The 15,763-nt window shown below is 58.9% G+C and overlaps 1 protein-coding gene across 8 annotated transcripts in view; it reads right to left on the bottom strand.

Moving 5' to 3' along the window:
• Nucleotides 1-3,481, bottom strand: part of DOT1L (DOT1 like histone lysine methyltransferase) — a 75,739-nt gene extending 72,258 nt beyond the window's left edge. For 3 of the 8 annotated variants that reach the window (XM_048287578.1, XM_048287580.1, XM_048287581.1), the window contains exon 1: nucleotides 3,319-3,481. In XM_048287578.1, the coding sequence (XP_048143535.1) occupies nucleotides 3,319-3,399 (81 nt within the window). In that variant the 5' untranslated portion in view covers nucleotides 3,400-3,481. Of the gene's footprint in view, nucleotides 1-590; nucleotides 748-3,318 lie in introns of those variants that run through there. The other 5 variants (XR_007200145.1, XM_048287583.1, XM_048287584.1 and 2 more) reach the window with 4 other exon arrangements.
• Nucleotides 3,482-15,763: the final 12,282 nt, after the last annotated feature.

The following is a 15,763-nucleotide window of genomic DNA, read 5'->3' as shown; positions in this document are numbered from 1 at the left end:
GAATTTGTCAGGAGTTCAAAGTACAACCTGAGACACCTCACAGATCAGGCAGAGCTTATTGTGGTAAAATGAAAAACCTCCGCATTTAAACCTAATCCATATTCAAATTTAACTATAGTAAAAGAGACAAGAGAATGAATCATTTTAAGAAAAATTCTAGGGGAAGAAAACCTAAATACCTGCAAGTCTTAAAACTACACAAGGGGACTTCAACCCTTGTACCCTTCAGATCTAAGTAATGAGTACCAAGTTATGCTCAGCAATACTTGAAGTATGACTGAAAATGCCATCCTCCACCAGCAGTAGCCTGTTTAAGACCAGTTAGATCCATTAACTCCAGTCTCTCACCCAAATACTTCCTTTATCCAGGCCTGTATCTTTCCTAGTATCAAAATTAAAATTTTAACACCGTATCCCTGGTCTCTTGACTACCTGGCACAGGCAAAAAGTGGGGCAGGTACGTGGGAGCCGACGAGTTAACCAGCACACAAAAGAGCACACTCACTTCAGCTCTGATTAAGCGGGGCAGTCACAAAAACAGAGGTCAACATCAGAAAATATTTTGTGAGTCATGAGGAGAGATTACTCACCATGCACTATTCAACTTACTCATCACAGTGTGGCACGGCCAGCACGGCTCACCACGGCTTCATTAGGGCACCGTGGCCTTTCCTTTGAGGCGGCGGAAGGCGGGGGAAGGAGCCGCACTTTCAGTTTTGTGTGGAAGCCAGTGGGAGGCTGGAGCTGCACCACCGCCGCCGCTCTCTCTCCTCCCACGGCCCTAATTAGACTCGGAGGGAAATACATGTTTCACATCAGCCTCCCCGGCTCTTTTAGCATCCCAACAAGCATCGGGTTGTCAGCCGGGCTATTATCCGGACTCAGCAGTCTGGAGAGACCCCACTTTTCCTATTATACACGAAATAAGCAGCAGCGCAGCAATAAAGAGCCACGGTATTAATTCAGGCGTCCATTAATAGGAGAGACCAGCCTTCTACGCAGCAACACCGACGCCGCTAATTTAAGATGTAGTAAGAGCATAAAAATAGCCAGGTTACTCAAGGCAGGGTTACATCACACCACGGAGCCCGGGCACGCAGCAGGTTCACACTACAGAGCCTCGGATGTTGGGAAAGATGACTCCCTGGCACTGCTGCTGCTCTCACCAAAAATAACCAGCCAGGACCGTGAGCTTCCCTTCCCCTTTCCCTCCAGCTCTCCTCGGAAAACACATCTCACAGCGTACAACAGGAAGCAACCAGAACGCCGCTAAATAAAACTCCTTGAAGCGTGGTGTGCTTTTTTTTTTCCCCTGCCCTCAGCTATCCCACCTTGCTTCCTCGGAACCACGAGCGGTGAAACTAAGAAATGTTCTGCTTACGTCAAGGCGAGCCGAGCTCTCCCGGCAGCTCGGGGCCGCGCCAGCGCGGGGAAAGCGCGGCTGCAGTTCAGCAGAGCACGATGTCAGCAGGCCAAGCGCTGCCACGGACACAGGGATTTGTTTGCAGAGCCCCAGGGTTCAGCCGGAGCCGCGGCCAGCGCCGGGGCGTGCGTGTGTGCGGGCACGCCGTGGCCGCTGCCGCGCTCCGCTGCCCGGAGCTGCGGGGCGCGATGCTGCTCGGCCCCAGGTGAAACGTCCACTCGGGAATGACTGTGGAGAAGCTGGCAATGCCAAGCGGACCGTTTAATGGCAGGATGTTTGGGGTTTGTGGTATTTCTCAGCACACGGGGATCACACCCCCACCACCATCCGCAGCATTTCTGATTAACTGAGAAGAAATTCTATTTATTCTGCCATTTTCAAAAACAGCTGCTCAAGTTTTCCCAAAGCAACTAAATCCTTACTTCCCATGCTGCAAAACACACGTTTCATCCCTAAAATAAAGGGCGGGGGGTTCGGTTTTTCGGTTTTTAAGCCTGTAGGAATCTTTGTGAACAGACATAAAACCATCCCTCCATCCCAGATTAATCCCTATCCCGCGTAATCTTTAACCTCCGCTTCACATAACCCGCTCGGGGAGCGGGGTGGAGGCGGGGGGGAACACGAGTTAATATTTGGCGAGGAAAACCGAACCCGGTCATCGCTTGTACTTTCAGTTTCTGACAATTTGAGCAGAGCGCGCGCCCGCCAACACTGACAGAGCTGCCCAAACAGGAAAGGCTGCGTTTAACCAGTGTGTGCTGGGAGACACGCCGGGAGCCGCACGCCAGCCTGCATGGAGGATGTTTTGGAAAGGCACGGCTAGAGCAGCAGCCCCAAAAGGCAGGCGGCAGATAGGAGCAGGCAGCAGTCTCCCCCTGCCACGAGCGATATATTCCTAATCGCTCACACATAAGCGATTGCCAAAGCGAGCAACAACATCAGCAGTATCAGCTGCCCCAGCCTGTTCGTCCCAGCGTGTTCTCGCCGGGAAGCGGCTCACGTACAACAGCACAGCCTGGAACGCAGGAATAATCAACAGTGCCTGCGCCAAGTAAACATATAGAGAGAGGTTTTGCCTTTGCAAACTGTGCTCCGAGGGGCTACGCGCAGTTAGGGAGAGAAATTGTTCAAGGGTTGATAGGAAGCCTACACACATCCAAAAATACCCTTCCCGGAGCCTTTCGCCTCTCGTGGGATTGTCCCTAATTTGAACATGGACATTGTTATCAAGGTCACACATCGCTCGCCCGGGCTCGGGAGAAAGTCAGGCAAGTTAAGGAAAAACGCCGCTCGGTAGCTAAGCAAGGACAAGTGACATTTTATTTGGAAGCACGAGGATTGCGGCTGGCTTGAATTCTGCTCGGGATAAATAAAAGGGGAGCTCCAAGGGCACGGCTGGAGGGGAACTGGCAGCAGCCCCACGACACCAGCGCTGCCTCCAGACCCACAACTGCCGCTGGCCACCGTTTATTCCCACTCTGCGGCTGGTCCTGGGGGTCCCCACGACCACCCGAGGCCATCCATAATTTAAGAGCTATTCCCCCATCCAGAATCCCTGAATTCCACCCCGCTCGCAGCAGCAGCACCGGTTATTAACCGGTTACACGAGCCCAGCGCGAGGAAAACACGAAAACTTTTCATTAACCAGTCCTCCTCCTCCCCGCCCTTCGGTTTAGTCAACCAATTATAAAATGAAATAGGGGATTTGACTTCCAAGCGAGCAGCAGCGGCACCCGGGGCCGGGGCTCTGGGGGGGTTCCCGCACGGGGGGCGATCATCCCGATGGATCCCGGGAAGGGCCGGCGCTGAGGGATCGCCCGGCGGGTGCCAGGGCCAGGGCAGGGCCGGGGGCGCTGACAGGGCGCGGGGCAGGTGCGGGGCCGGGCCATACTCACGTAGACGGGCAGCGGCCAGGGGTACACGGCGGGCTCGGCTCCCACGGGCGACTTCAGCCGCAGCTCCAGCCTCTCGCCCATGTCGGCAGCTGGAGGACGAGGCGGCGGCGGCCCCGCACCATGCTAGAGGGGCCGGCCGGGGCGGGGTGCGGCGGCCGGGCCGGGCCGGGGGCGTGGGCGCGGTGCGGCGGGCGGGGGGCGGCGGGAGCGGCGGGGAGGGGCGGCCGGTGCCGGGGGGGCGGCGGGTCCCGTCCCTCCCTCTATTGTCGTTGGCGGCTCGCGGGGCTCTCGGGCGCCGCCGCCATCTTGGGCCGGCGTGAGGCGAAGCACAATGAGGCGCCGGGGCCGGGCCGAGCCGGGCCCGAGCGACGCGACAGACGCGGGGAGGGGGCGGGCGGGGAGAGGGGCGGGCGCGGCCCCGCGGTCCCTCCCCCCTTCCCTTCCCTCCCCTCCCTCCCCCCTGTCCTCAGCTGCCCCCGCACCGCGCGCGCGCTCCCGCGGCCCCCTCGCGCGCGCCCGCAACCCCCTTCCCCCGGCGGCGCGCGCGGGATGCGGGCGGGGGTCGCGCGCGGAGGGGAGCGAGCGGCGCGCGCGGGGCGGGGGCGCGCGGGGACGGGGACCCCGGGACACGGGGCGGTGTGACACGGGGGTGACACGGGGGTGACACATGGCACAGGATGGGCTGCGGTGGCACAGGCTGTGACAGGGATGAGGGTGGCACATGGGAGAAGGACAGGCTGCGGTGTGACACGTGTGTGACAAGGGCGAGGGTGGCACATGGGCACAAGAGCAGGACAGGCTGCAGTGTGACACATGCGTGTGACAAGGGCGAGGGTGGCACATGGGCACAAGAGCAGGACAGGCTGCGGTGTGACACATGCGTGTGACAGGGCCAGGGTGGCACATGGCACATGAGAGCAGTGTCACATGCATTTGATGGGGCGAAGGTGGCACATGGACACAGGAAGGGACCGGCCACATTGTCACACATGCGTGACAAGGCGAGGGTGACACATGGTGCATGGGGGCAGGAAGGGCTGTGGCGTGACACGTGTGACAGGGCAAGGGTGGCACATGGGAGCAGAGCAGGTTGTGGCATGACGTGTGACAAGGCTGAAGTTGGTACATGGGCACAGGAGCAGGATGGACCACGTTGTCACATGTGTGATGGGGAGGGTGGCACATGGGAGCAGGATGGGTTGCAATGTGACGCATGTGACAAGGCCAAGGGTGGCACATGGCACACGGGAGTGGGATGGGCCACATTGTCACACGTGTGACAGGGCAAGGGTGGGACCCTCTATGTGACAGCACCAGGCTGACATGGGACATTCATGTGGCCTTTCAGGGCTGGGACACTCGCATGATGGTGCAAGGCTGGCACACACGTGTGGCGGCATGGGGCTGTCACACTCGCGATGGCACAGAGCTGGCACACCCCTGTGATGTCACAGGGCTATCACGCACGTGATGGTGCAGGGCTGGCACATCCGTGTGGTGGCACAGGGCTGGCACACACATGAGAGGACGCAGGGCTGGCACACTCGCGATGGCGCAGGGCTGGCACACCCCTGTGATGTCACAGGGCTGGCACACTCGTGTGAGGCCAGGGTGTGCTCACGGGTCACTGGCCCAAGCCCCCAAGCTCACGTGGCTCGTGGTGCAAAGTCTGCACAGAAGTGACGTGTGAGCTTTGCCCGGCGCCACGCGGTGACAGTCACGGTCCCTGGGGTGTGTGGCACGTGGGGGACACAGACGGGGCACCCCCTTGTACATGGCTGAGTGTGCCAGGCTGTGCAGGGGGCTCCACACAGCTCCAAGGAGGAGCTTCACTGGCGTGGGGGAGCAGAGCTGAGCCCCGTGTGCAGCAGTGTCCAGGGGGACAAGGGGACGGGGGGACACGGGGACGGGATCCCTCAGCCACCGACACCAAGCCCTGGGTGCCGAGAGCAGCACCGGGAGCTGCCGTGCTGGCAGCTACAGCTTTACAACACGCTGTAACCTGGGAGTAGGACTGAGTGCAGCCCAGCCGGGCGGGGACAGGGCCGGGGAGTGTCCTGGGTGGGGGCTGGGAGCGGTGACACCGTCCTGCATCTCTATAGTGTCCGGTGATGGCTCAGTGACAGCATTTTGCATGTCTATAGGTGCCCGCAGGGCAGAGCGACACCGTTTGCATGTCTATAGGTGCCCAGCTGGGCGATAAAATCAGACCGGAGCTTCTTCCTTCACAGCCTTTTGGGTGATAATTTCCCTCTTCTGGGGACATGCGCATGCCCTGGGGTGCAGGGACATCTGGGGGCCCTGCCACCCTGTCCTGGGCATGGGGATATCTGAGTGCTCTGTGATCCTGCCCTGCCACCCTGCCCTGGCTTACACAGACATTTTGGGGGCCCTGCCACCCTGTCCTGAGGCATGGGGGTATCAGTGTGCCCTGCCCTGGGTTTTGGGGATATCTGGGGACCCTGCCACCTAGCCCTGCACTCCGAGGGAAGAGCACCCAGCACCACAACAGCATCCACACCGTCCCCGTCACATCCACTCACACCCTACTGCCGGATGGGGCCAGGGGACAGTCACACTGTGCCGGGTGCCAGGTTCCATTTGAGGCTGGAAGAGCAGCTGGGAGCCGGTGTCTGCTGGGGACGAGCATCCCAAGGAGGTGTCCATAGCCCAGCTGGGCATGGGTGAGCCCAGGCTCTGACCTGCAGCCAGGTCCAGCAGAGCCAGATGGCATCTGGAAGGAAATCCCGTCCTTCCCCATCAAACTGGGGGTGGAAGTTGTGCTGGGAGCTGCTGCCCTGTGATGCCAGTGTGGGGCTGGGAACTTCTCCCCCTGTGGTTCCTCACTTTCTCAGCCAAAGACAAGTAAACATGGCTCGGGGCAGGATGTGTTTGCCATCTGGCTCTCCTGGCTGTTGTCCCCAGTTTATTAATCCCATCATTCTTTTATTCTGCTGGAGAGGATGTGGGTCATCTGTGCTGGGGAGGTTGGGGGCCATGGAGCTGAGCTTTGGTGCCCCTGTGTTGGTTCCAGTGTATCCGCTCTGCTCCTGCACTGGGATGTGGCTCCAGGGCCAGGCAAAGCCTCCTGCATTCAGTGAACCTCTGCAAATCCTTTGGGATGGAGACGTGGCGTGGAGACATCCAGTGTTTGGGCTGGAAACTGGCATCGTGGTTGGGGTCACTGCCTGTGGCTCTGTGCTCTGTGGGAAGGCAGGGAATGTACCGTGCCTGAAATGCATTCAGAACCAGCGAGTGCCAGAGCAGGATAGTCCCTGCAGAGGGATTTTGTACATTATTTAACACCTGTATTTCCTGACAGGTCTCTGCCTTCAGCAGAGACAGGAGCTGTTTATTGGGGGCAGCTGCACAGCTCTGTGATGGGGGCTGGGATGTGCCCTGCTCCTGTCCCCATGGCTGCTCCCTTATCCAGAAACCACTCCAAGGCTAGCTCCAAACTCATCCACTTTCCTCTTTGTATCCTTTTTCTCCCCCTTAAACATCCGTACGTGCAGAAAGCTCCATAGCTAGGAACACTTTTCTAAGGAAAACACTAAAATCATCAAGTCAGCAGTGCTTAAACTGCTCTGACTGCCTCTTAAATAATCAATTCATTTTTAATTAGCTTACCACAAAAATTCCATTAAATTTAAATAAATAGACATGGCAGGAGTTCTCCAAGGCACAGCAGGCTCCATTTAAAGAATTCTCTTTGAGTTCGTTAGGTTGGTCTTTAATCAGTTTGTCGTCCAAGTCCTTGTGTGGCCCAAGCAGGCTCCTGGGCTGCTAATAAAGAGTAATGGGAGCTTCCAGGACATCCCAGATGAATCTCAACCATCTGGACACCATGCAGGGGTTCAGTGCTGGAGTCGATGTCTCCTGGCACGTAGTGGGGAGTGGGTCATTTTTGAAGCACCTGCCCGAATCAGGACATTTTTTCACTGATTTGTCTGAGTTTTCCATCTGGAAGAAAAGAGGGAAGCAAGGAAGGGCAATGCCCTGTTTTCTGCTGGTTCAGTGAGCTGAACTGGTCCCTGAGAGATGTGAAAACCTTCAAGAGCTGGGAGCTACTCTGTCCCTTTGGACAGCTCTGGAATTTTGCTTTTTTGGGTGTCTTGGGGGCTTATCAGAAGTCTGGGGAGGGACTTCTGACCAGACCATGTAGTGACAGGACCCAGGGAATGGCTTCCCAGTGCCAGAGGGCAGGGCTGGATGGGTTATTGGGAAGGAATTGTTCCCTGGGAGGGTGGGCAGGCCCTGGCACAGGGTGCCCAGAGCAGCTGGGGCTGCCCCTGGATCCCTGGCAGTGGCCAAGGCCAGGCTGGACATTGGGGCTTGGAGCAGCCTGGGACAGTGGGAGGTGTCCCTGCCCATGGCAGGGGTGGCACTGGATGGGCTTTAAGGTTCCTCCCAACCCAAACCATTCCCTGATTCTCTGCCTACTCACCCTGTGCTCTCCTGCAGCTCCTCTCTGCACTGCACCAGGACACGCCAGGTGCTCTCAGGGTTCCAGAGGCCGATGATTTTCCAGGGACACCAGGCCTGCAGTGACCTGCAGCATTGGCCCTTTCAGAGCACCAAGAATCCACTTCCAAATCGGCAGCAGTTGGATTTTGCTGGTGTGGAGGTTTGCGGGGGGAGAGGCTCCCATCTCCTCCCAGGTGTGCTGGTCCTGCTCCATTCCCCCAGCTGCAGCTCCTGGCTCCAGCCTGGCACAATTCAGAGCTGAATTTTTTGCCACCACCAGAAGAACCAGTTTGGATAGGGAGGAATGGAGAAGCTCTGCACATCTCTGTGCACACAACTCCACTCCTGTAGCACTGGAAAAGAGATTTTTCCCTGGCAGGAGTGTACAGTGTGCAGCTGGTGCCCACAGGCAGCTGGCACAGCCCCTCCTGCCCTTCTGCTCCCACATCCCACCTCTGCTCCCACACAGCCCCGGTCAGGGGTCCCCCAGAATGGGGGTCCTGACGGCTGCATGTGTGGGGGTCACAGGGAGGGCGTTAATGCACCACGGGCAGTTTGCACTCTGTGCACAAGCCACATGCAAAGGCACCTCTGGAGCCCATCCCACACTGGTGCTACTCCCCTCAGGCTGTGGGGTCGGCTTCTATCGTGTTCATGGGTCCATTGACCCTCGGGCAGGGCTAGGGCTTGGCACAGGGGCTTGAGGTGCACATCAGCTCCTCTGATGTACAACCTGCCTTCCAGCAACAGCTCATCTTCAGTATTGACCCAGTTTAGCTGACAAGAACAAGCTGGATCACGAGGCAGGTTAATGCAGGCAAGTTTGTTCCCATCAGATTAAATATCCCAACCAGAGCCTCCATAATGGCACGGCTGGGTGCTGTTGGTCCACAGCCCCAGGGATGGAGTCAGCTCCCTGCTCCAACACCCTGCTCTGATGGCTGTGCACAACTTCCCTTTTCCTCATGCAAAACACCCCACGTGCAATTTTCAAAGCCCCACTTCAATTTCTTCGGACCAGTCCTGCATGGCACCAGGGAGATCCTTTCCACATGATGGAGCAACATCTGTCCTTTCCATCTGTCCTGCCAACTCCCCGGGCCAAACCTCTCCAGGGATGCTCCGGCTGCAGTTGCCACAACAACAAAGTGATGCAACAGTTTCCTCTTCTTTGCAGGAGCTGTGTTGATGTCGAGGACCTGGGGTGAGGCATCAAAGGCTCAGTGCTGATGCCGGTGGAGGTCCAGGCAGGATAAAGCCACTCGTGGTTGTCAGTGTCCCCCTTTTGGTCCTGGAACTGGTCTGTTTGAGCCCAATTTGGGGGGTTTTCTCCCTAGGGAGATGTGGCTGCTGCTGCTGGAGCTGCCCTCACCCAGTGATGGGAGCACTGTACATGAGGAGCCAGAGCCCCAAATTCAGCAAGGAACAAGATGGGCAAATCCAGGGACACCTCCTATACCAGGCACAGCCGATGGCAGCCGATTCACCAGCTCAGCCCCCAGGGCAGCCCCAAAACCGAGGGAAGTTACCGGGAATGTTTTCACTGGAACACAGTGGCTCCCTCCCACCCAGCCCTTGGAGGTTGCATCAGGTCCGCTTTGCCAGGGGAAAACAACCCCAATTTGGTCCTTTTAGGCTCTGCCGGAGCTTGAACCGCCCGATGCTGCAGCCCCGGCTATGTCTGCAACCCCACACTGCCGGAGAGCTTCTGGAGAGCTTCTGGTGCTGCCCAGGGACCCTCTGCCCCGTCCCAGTCCCTGGCAGAGGGGAAAGAGAGGCCGAACCAGGTCCCATGGGTGGGCTGGGGTGTCTGCTGCTGGCTCCCACCTCTCTCGCCCTTTTTTGTCCCCGGTGTTTGGGGGCAGCCGGGGCTGGGGTCATCCTGGCTCCATTTCACAGGCAGAGGGAGCGCAGTGCGCAGCTTTCCGCAGGCTTCGGGCTCTGCCCAGCCTCTGCAGGGTTCTTCCCAGCCTCCACCATGCCGGGCCGGCCCGCTCCAATGTGGCATCGTTTGGGACCAATTCCGAGCATTTTATTAGATGTGGAATTTGTGAGCACGAGGAGGGTGTTTAATCCTCAGGCTCCATCCCCGCCGCGTCCAGCCCCGCGCCCCTATTTCAGCAGGGAATGTGGGGGGACAAAGGCTCTGGGTGGGTGGGTGGGGGCGCGGGGACCGTGCCAGCTGCACGAGCAGCGGTGCCAGACCCGAGTCACCCGCCCGGGACCCGCAGCGCCCCAAGGCAGCCGCGGCACACGGAGCCTCCTGAATGGGTCCCTTGTCCCCGCAGCGCCGGCTGGCTACGTGTCCCGCCCCGTGCCTGGCCCGCGGGGACACCGGCTGCCCCCGCGCCCCACCCCACAGCTCACCCGTCACCCACGCCCTAATGCAGGGGTGGGACTATATTTGAGTCACCCATTGTCCAAATGTGAGCACCCATCACCTCCACCCAAATGTGGGGGCACCCATCACTCCCAACCAGACACCACTGACACATCGCCCAAAGCCAGGGTGTTGGAAAACATACCAGTTTAAAAAAATTTTATATATGACTTTAGCCAGGTTTGTTCATCTTTGCCCCAAGGGAAGGGAACTGAAGCTTCTTTCCAGGGCATTGTTTCTCTAGGTGAGGCCTGAGATGGGCTTAGCATTTGAACAGACTGGGAGTAGCCCCAAAGAGATGCAGGCCATCGACGGAACATCAACAGAACATCAGCGGCCATCTATGAACATCTACCCCAGACTCTGCCTCTGGCAGAGTTGGAGACATCTCCTCCGGAAAAGACTGATAAGAAAATCAAGGAATGAAGATCTAATTAACATCAGAAGTGAAGAAATCCGGATCCAATCGGAGACCAAATACTAAGGACTACAAAACTTGAGACCAATGAACACTGACCCAATTCGTTTCTATGAGTTTTGACTGTATAAAATATCTGAAAAATCTAGTAAAGGTCATGTGTCATGGAAAGATTCTCTCTGCACTCCCGGGCTATGTATGGATGAGATGATTTCTGTGGTACATCCTGTCCAGAACAACATCCTGGCCAGAGAATAAAGCAATGCCTTGACTCTAACATTTAAAATGTTGTTGGAGGGTTTTTTGGTTTTCCCGCAGTTTCGGTGACAAAGGCACCCATCACCCCCATCCAGCCGCAGTTCACCCATCACCCAAACCCAGGGCACCCATCACCCAAACACGGGGTACCCATTGTCCCAACATTACCCATTACCCTCACCCAAATGTGGGGCACTCCTCACCCCCAACCAGGCGCCACTGACGCATCCCCCCAGCACCACACATGGGGCACCCGTCACCCAAACCGGGTGCCCAATCTGGAACCCATCCCCCCCATCCAGCCACAGTTCACCCCTCATCCACACACGGGGCATCCCTCGCCCCCCACCCAAATGCGGGCGCTCCCTGTCCCCGACACGGGTCCCCACGCGTGTCCCCGCCCCGGCAGGTCCCGCCGTGTCCCCCCGGTTCTCCCGGGCCGCAGGCGCCACCTCGCGGGGACCTCGCGGGGACGAGCAGGGACAGGCGGAGCGGGGGCTGTGCCGGGGCAACGCGGACACCCCGGCACCGGCACCGCAGGACAGGGCACCCGGACATAGGGGACCCTAATAGGAGCATCCCAAAACGGGCACCCCGGCATGGGGCACGTGGATGTGGGCACCCCGATAGGGGCACCCCACCACGGGCATCCCGGTAAAGACACTGCAACACAGGCACCCCAGTATGAGCATCCCAATATGGATACTGGGGCATGGGACACACCAGCATGATGCACCCCAAAATGGGCATCCTGTCACGGACACCTCGGCATGGGGACTGCAATATGGAGCACCCCAATATGGGCACTCCACTATTGTCACCAGGGGGCAGGGCACCCTGGCACAGTCACCCCATCCTGAGCATCGAGGACAACCCAACATGGGACACCCCAAAAAGGGCATTCTGACACGAGCATCCCAGCAAAGACACTCCAACACAGGTACCCCGATATGGGCAGCCGGGCATGCGGCACCCCATTGTAATCTCCCCAAAATGGGCACCCAAAAATGGGCATCCTGTCACAGACACCGCAGCATGGGGACTGCAACATGGGGCACCCCAATATGGGCACCCCAAAACGGGTACCCCAGCATTGTCACCTGGGGACAGGGCACCCTGGCATAGTCACCCCATCCTGAGTGTCCCATAAAGGACACCCCAAAAAGGGCATCCTGGCACGGGATTCCTGGCAAGGACACTCCAACACAGGCACCCCAATGTGGGTACCCAGGCATGGGGCACCCCAGCATGGGCATCCCAAAACGAGCATTCCAAAATGGACATCCTGTCATGGGAACCTTGGCTGGACCCTTGGAGGCCGAACAGCCCCAATTTCACGTTTCTTTCCTTCACATCAATTTACACAAAAATCACAATTAACGTAACCAAGTGCAACCTCGTTGTTGGGATGTGAAACCCATGGAGTGCTCCGAGTGCCAGGAATGGGGAGAAAGCTCTTGGAAGCACTGCCATGGGGGAAAACCAAAAAACAGCTCAGACCCAGCTCCACCAGGGATGTGATCACCGGGATTGTGTTCTCCCACTGACACCGGGACTCAGCAGCTCATCACAGAGCTCTCCCAAGGCACAGCATTCCTTAGGGATGCTCGCTGGAGTGGGAAAATTCCTTCCCTGGGAATGCTGCCTGTGTAAGTGCAACAGGGAAAACAGGAGGTGGCGTAATTTATTAAAAAAACCCCAATAAAATCTGAGCTGCAAAAGCCAGAGAAGATAAAAGCTGGGAATTTTAAGCTTTAGGTATCACCCATGGTAGCAATCAGATTTAGAGCAATGCTCTTAATTAAAGGTGATCACAAGGGAATTCCAAACCTTTCAGCATTTGCAGGAAGTAGAGTGAAAAAGTCAATCCTGTCCCAAATTCAATTTTTAAGGCTGAACCAAGTCAGGCTGCCCCAGGAGGAGAAATCCTTGGAAACTCGGTCGGGAGGGATCAAGTCTTGGGTCCAAATCTATCTGTAGGAGATGTTCCCTACACCTCAGGGTGCTGCATCTCCCAGCTTGGGCTTCCCTGCCCGGCCCTGTCCTGGGGGTGTGAGGGTGTGACAGTGTGACAGTGGGTGGGCCTGGGCTCCACTGCAAAGGTCTGGGTTAAAACAAGGGATTTTCACAAGGTTTTTGGGGATCCCCTCAGAGGCAGAGGCAGGGGGACAGTGACAGCACAGGTGGGCACAGCCAGCCCTTCCCAACCCATGGCCTCATCCTGGTACCTGGATGTTCTCCATACCATGAGGACTCCAGCAAACATAACTCTTCCCTTTGACTTTTTCCCTTAAAAAAGGAAACCTCTTGCATAGGGGCTGATGCGCGCAGCTATTTCTGAGTAAAACCAGCACAACCCCCCGGGCTCCTCTCTCTGCCTGAGGCCAACACAAACAGGCTGCAAAGCCCAGGCTGAAGGCAGAGAACAAAGGGAAAAACACTGGAAGCAACAGAAATCCTTTTCCTTCTCCTGTCGTGCAGTGGCTCAGAATCCCAGGCGGATCTTGGCAAGGTCATGTCTCCTTTTTGTTTGCAAGCTCCTTTCTCTTTATTTCCCTCCTTTCCCAGATGCTGGAATCCTGCTCTGGGTGCAAAGGTGGGGTGCAAAAGCAGCTCCTGTACCTTTTGTTTTCCCTCTCCTGTTCCCTGTCACCACCCACCCGCACTGGGAATGTGTCACCCACAGGTAGGGGCTTGTCCAGCACGTGGGTAGAGGACAAGCTGTGGTCACAGGGAAGCTGAACCACTGCCCACTCTGTGCCCACACGTGTGGGGACACCCACAAGGCTCCATGTCTGCCTGGCCATGATCACCCATCATGTCACCTGTCACAGCTCTCCCACACTGACACTGGTCACCTGGGGCAGTGGGTGACAGTGTTTAATGGGTGCCCAGGTGTGGCAGCCTGCGGAGTTGCATCCCCCATAAAGACATGGCCCAAAATTTGGCTTTATCGGCTGTGCAGCCATTGCTGACACCCATGGGCAGAGGGGAGAGGTGGAGCTCTGCCAGCCCCACCCTGTGGGACCCCCAGCCCCATGGAGGGACCTGCAGCCCTATGGAGGGATCCACAGCCCCATGGGGGGGATCCGCATCCCTATGGAAGGACCCCCAGCCCCACAGAAGACCTACATCCCCATGGAGGGATCCCCGTCTCTATGGAGGGACCCCCGACCCCACAGGGGGACTCTCAGCCCCAGAATGGACCTGCAGACCCGTGGAGGGGGCTCCATCCCTATGGAGGGTTCCCCGGCCTCATGGAGGGACCCCTGGTCCCATGGACAAACTCTCAGCCTCAGAAAGGACCAGCAGCCCCACAGAGGGACACCCATCCCCAAGGACGGCCCCCCATCCCCACCGAGGGATCCCGTCCACACGGAAGGACCCCCATTCCCACGGACGGACCCCCATTCCCACGGGAGGACCGCTGTTCCCACGCGTGTCCCCGCTGCGCGCGCCCGCTCTGCCACGTGGGACCCGCGGGAGCGCCGGGGGTGGGCGTGGCTGGAGGCGTGGCTAGGGGCGTGGCCCGGGTGGTGGGCGTGGTTGGGGTGGTGGGCGTGGCTCGGGGGCGTGGGCGTGGCTCGGAGGCGTGGGCGTGGTTCAGGGTGGTGGGCGTGGCTCCGGGGGCGTGGCCGCTGCTGGGACAGTGACAACAGGGGCAGCGGTGACGCGGCTGTCGCGGGACGGGGGGGCTGAATTCCAGAATGCCTGAATAGTTCAGGTTTCAGGGACCACACTGGGTCATCAGCTCCTACCTTCCCGCTCCGGCAGGGCCATCCCAGAGCACAGGGCACAGGATTGTGTCCAGATGGTTCTGGAATATCCCCAGTGAGGGAGACCCCACACCTCCCCTGGGTAGCCTCTTCAGTGCTTGGTCACCTGCACAGCAAAGACTGCCTCATGTCCAGGTGGAAGTTTCTGGGCATCAGTTCCTGCCCGTGGCTCTGGTGCCATTGCTGGGCCCCACGGAACAGAGCCTGGGCCCTGCTCGGAGCCCTCCCTGCAGACAGGGACACGCAGGGCTGAGGGCCCCTCTCAGCTGCGGCTCCTCTCGAGGCTGAGCAGCCCCAGCTCCCTCAGCCTGTCCTGGGCAGAGAGATGCTCCAGGCCCTTCATCATCTCCACAGCCCCCACTGGCCCCGCTCCAGGAGCTCCATGTCTCGCTGATCCCGAGGAGCCCAGAGCTGGACACAGCACCCCAGCTGAGCCTCACCAGGGCTGAGGAAGGGGCAGGATCAGCTCCCATGTCCTACCACCGATGCTCCTCCTAACACAGCCCGGGATCCCACCGGCCTCTTCGCCCCCAATTCAGATCCACCGCCTCATTAAATACTCAGCGTTTGCTCCAAGCGCTTCCAGGGTTGGGGTGTTCTTTCATGCGTTTGCAGGTCGGTGTTCGTTGCTGTTTCCATCCCATGGGATGAGAGGGGCAGGATCCCCTCCCGGGCCTGCACCCTCCTGAGGGGCCGAGGGGGCGGGGCTTTGATGAGTGAGTGGGCGAGGCCTTAAGCGAGGGGGTGGGGCGGGGTGGGCTCGGGGCGTGACCGGACTACACGGGGCGTGGGCGGGGCGGGGTGGGCGGGGCTGAGAGGGGCGATAATGAGGGGGCGGGTCAGAGGCGCGGCCAGAGGGGGAGGTGGCGTGCCTGGAGTGCAGTGAGGCGGACAGACGGGGCGGGATCAGGAGGCGTGTCCAGACCGTTCGGGGCCGTGTCCAGCGTGACAGGGGCGTGGCTGGAGAGCGGCGAGGCGGGCGGGAGTGCCGGGGACCGTGCCGGGGGCGTGGCCAGACGGAGGCGCGGTCCGGGCGGAGTGGGCGGGGCTGGAGAGCAGCACAGCGGACGGTGTCAGGCCCGGGGGCGTGGCCGGTGGGGGGGCGTGGTCATGGTGGGGGCGTGGCCGAGCCCTCAGCTGACCGGC

This window comes from Corvus hawaiiensis, chromosome 28 (assembly GCF_020740725.1).
Source record: "Corvus hawaiiensis isolate bCorHaw1 chromosome 28, bCorHaw1.pri.cur, whole genome shotgun sequence".
Classification (NCBI taxonomy): domain Eukaryota; kingdom Metazoa; phylum Chordata; class Aves; order Passeriformes; family Corvidae; genus Corvus; species Corvus hawaiiensis.
Note: the sequence above shows the minus strand (reverse complement) of the source record. Positions and strands in the feature narration are given on the sequence as shown.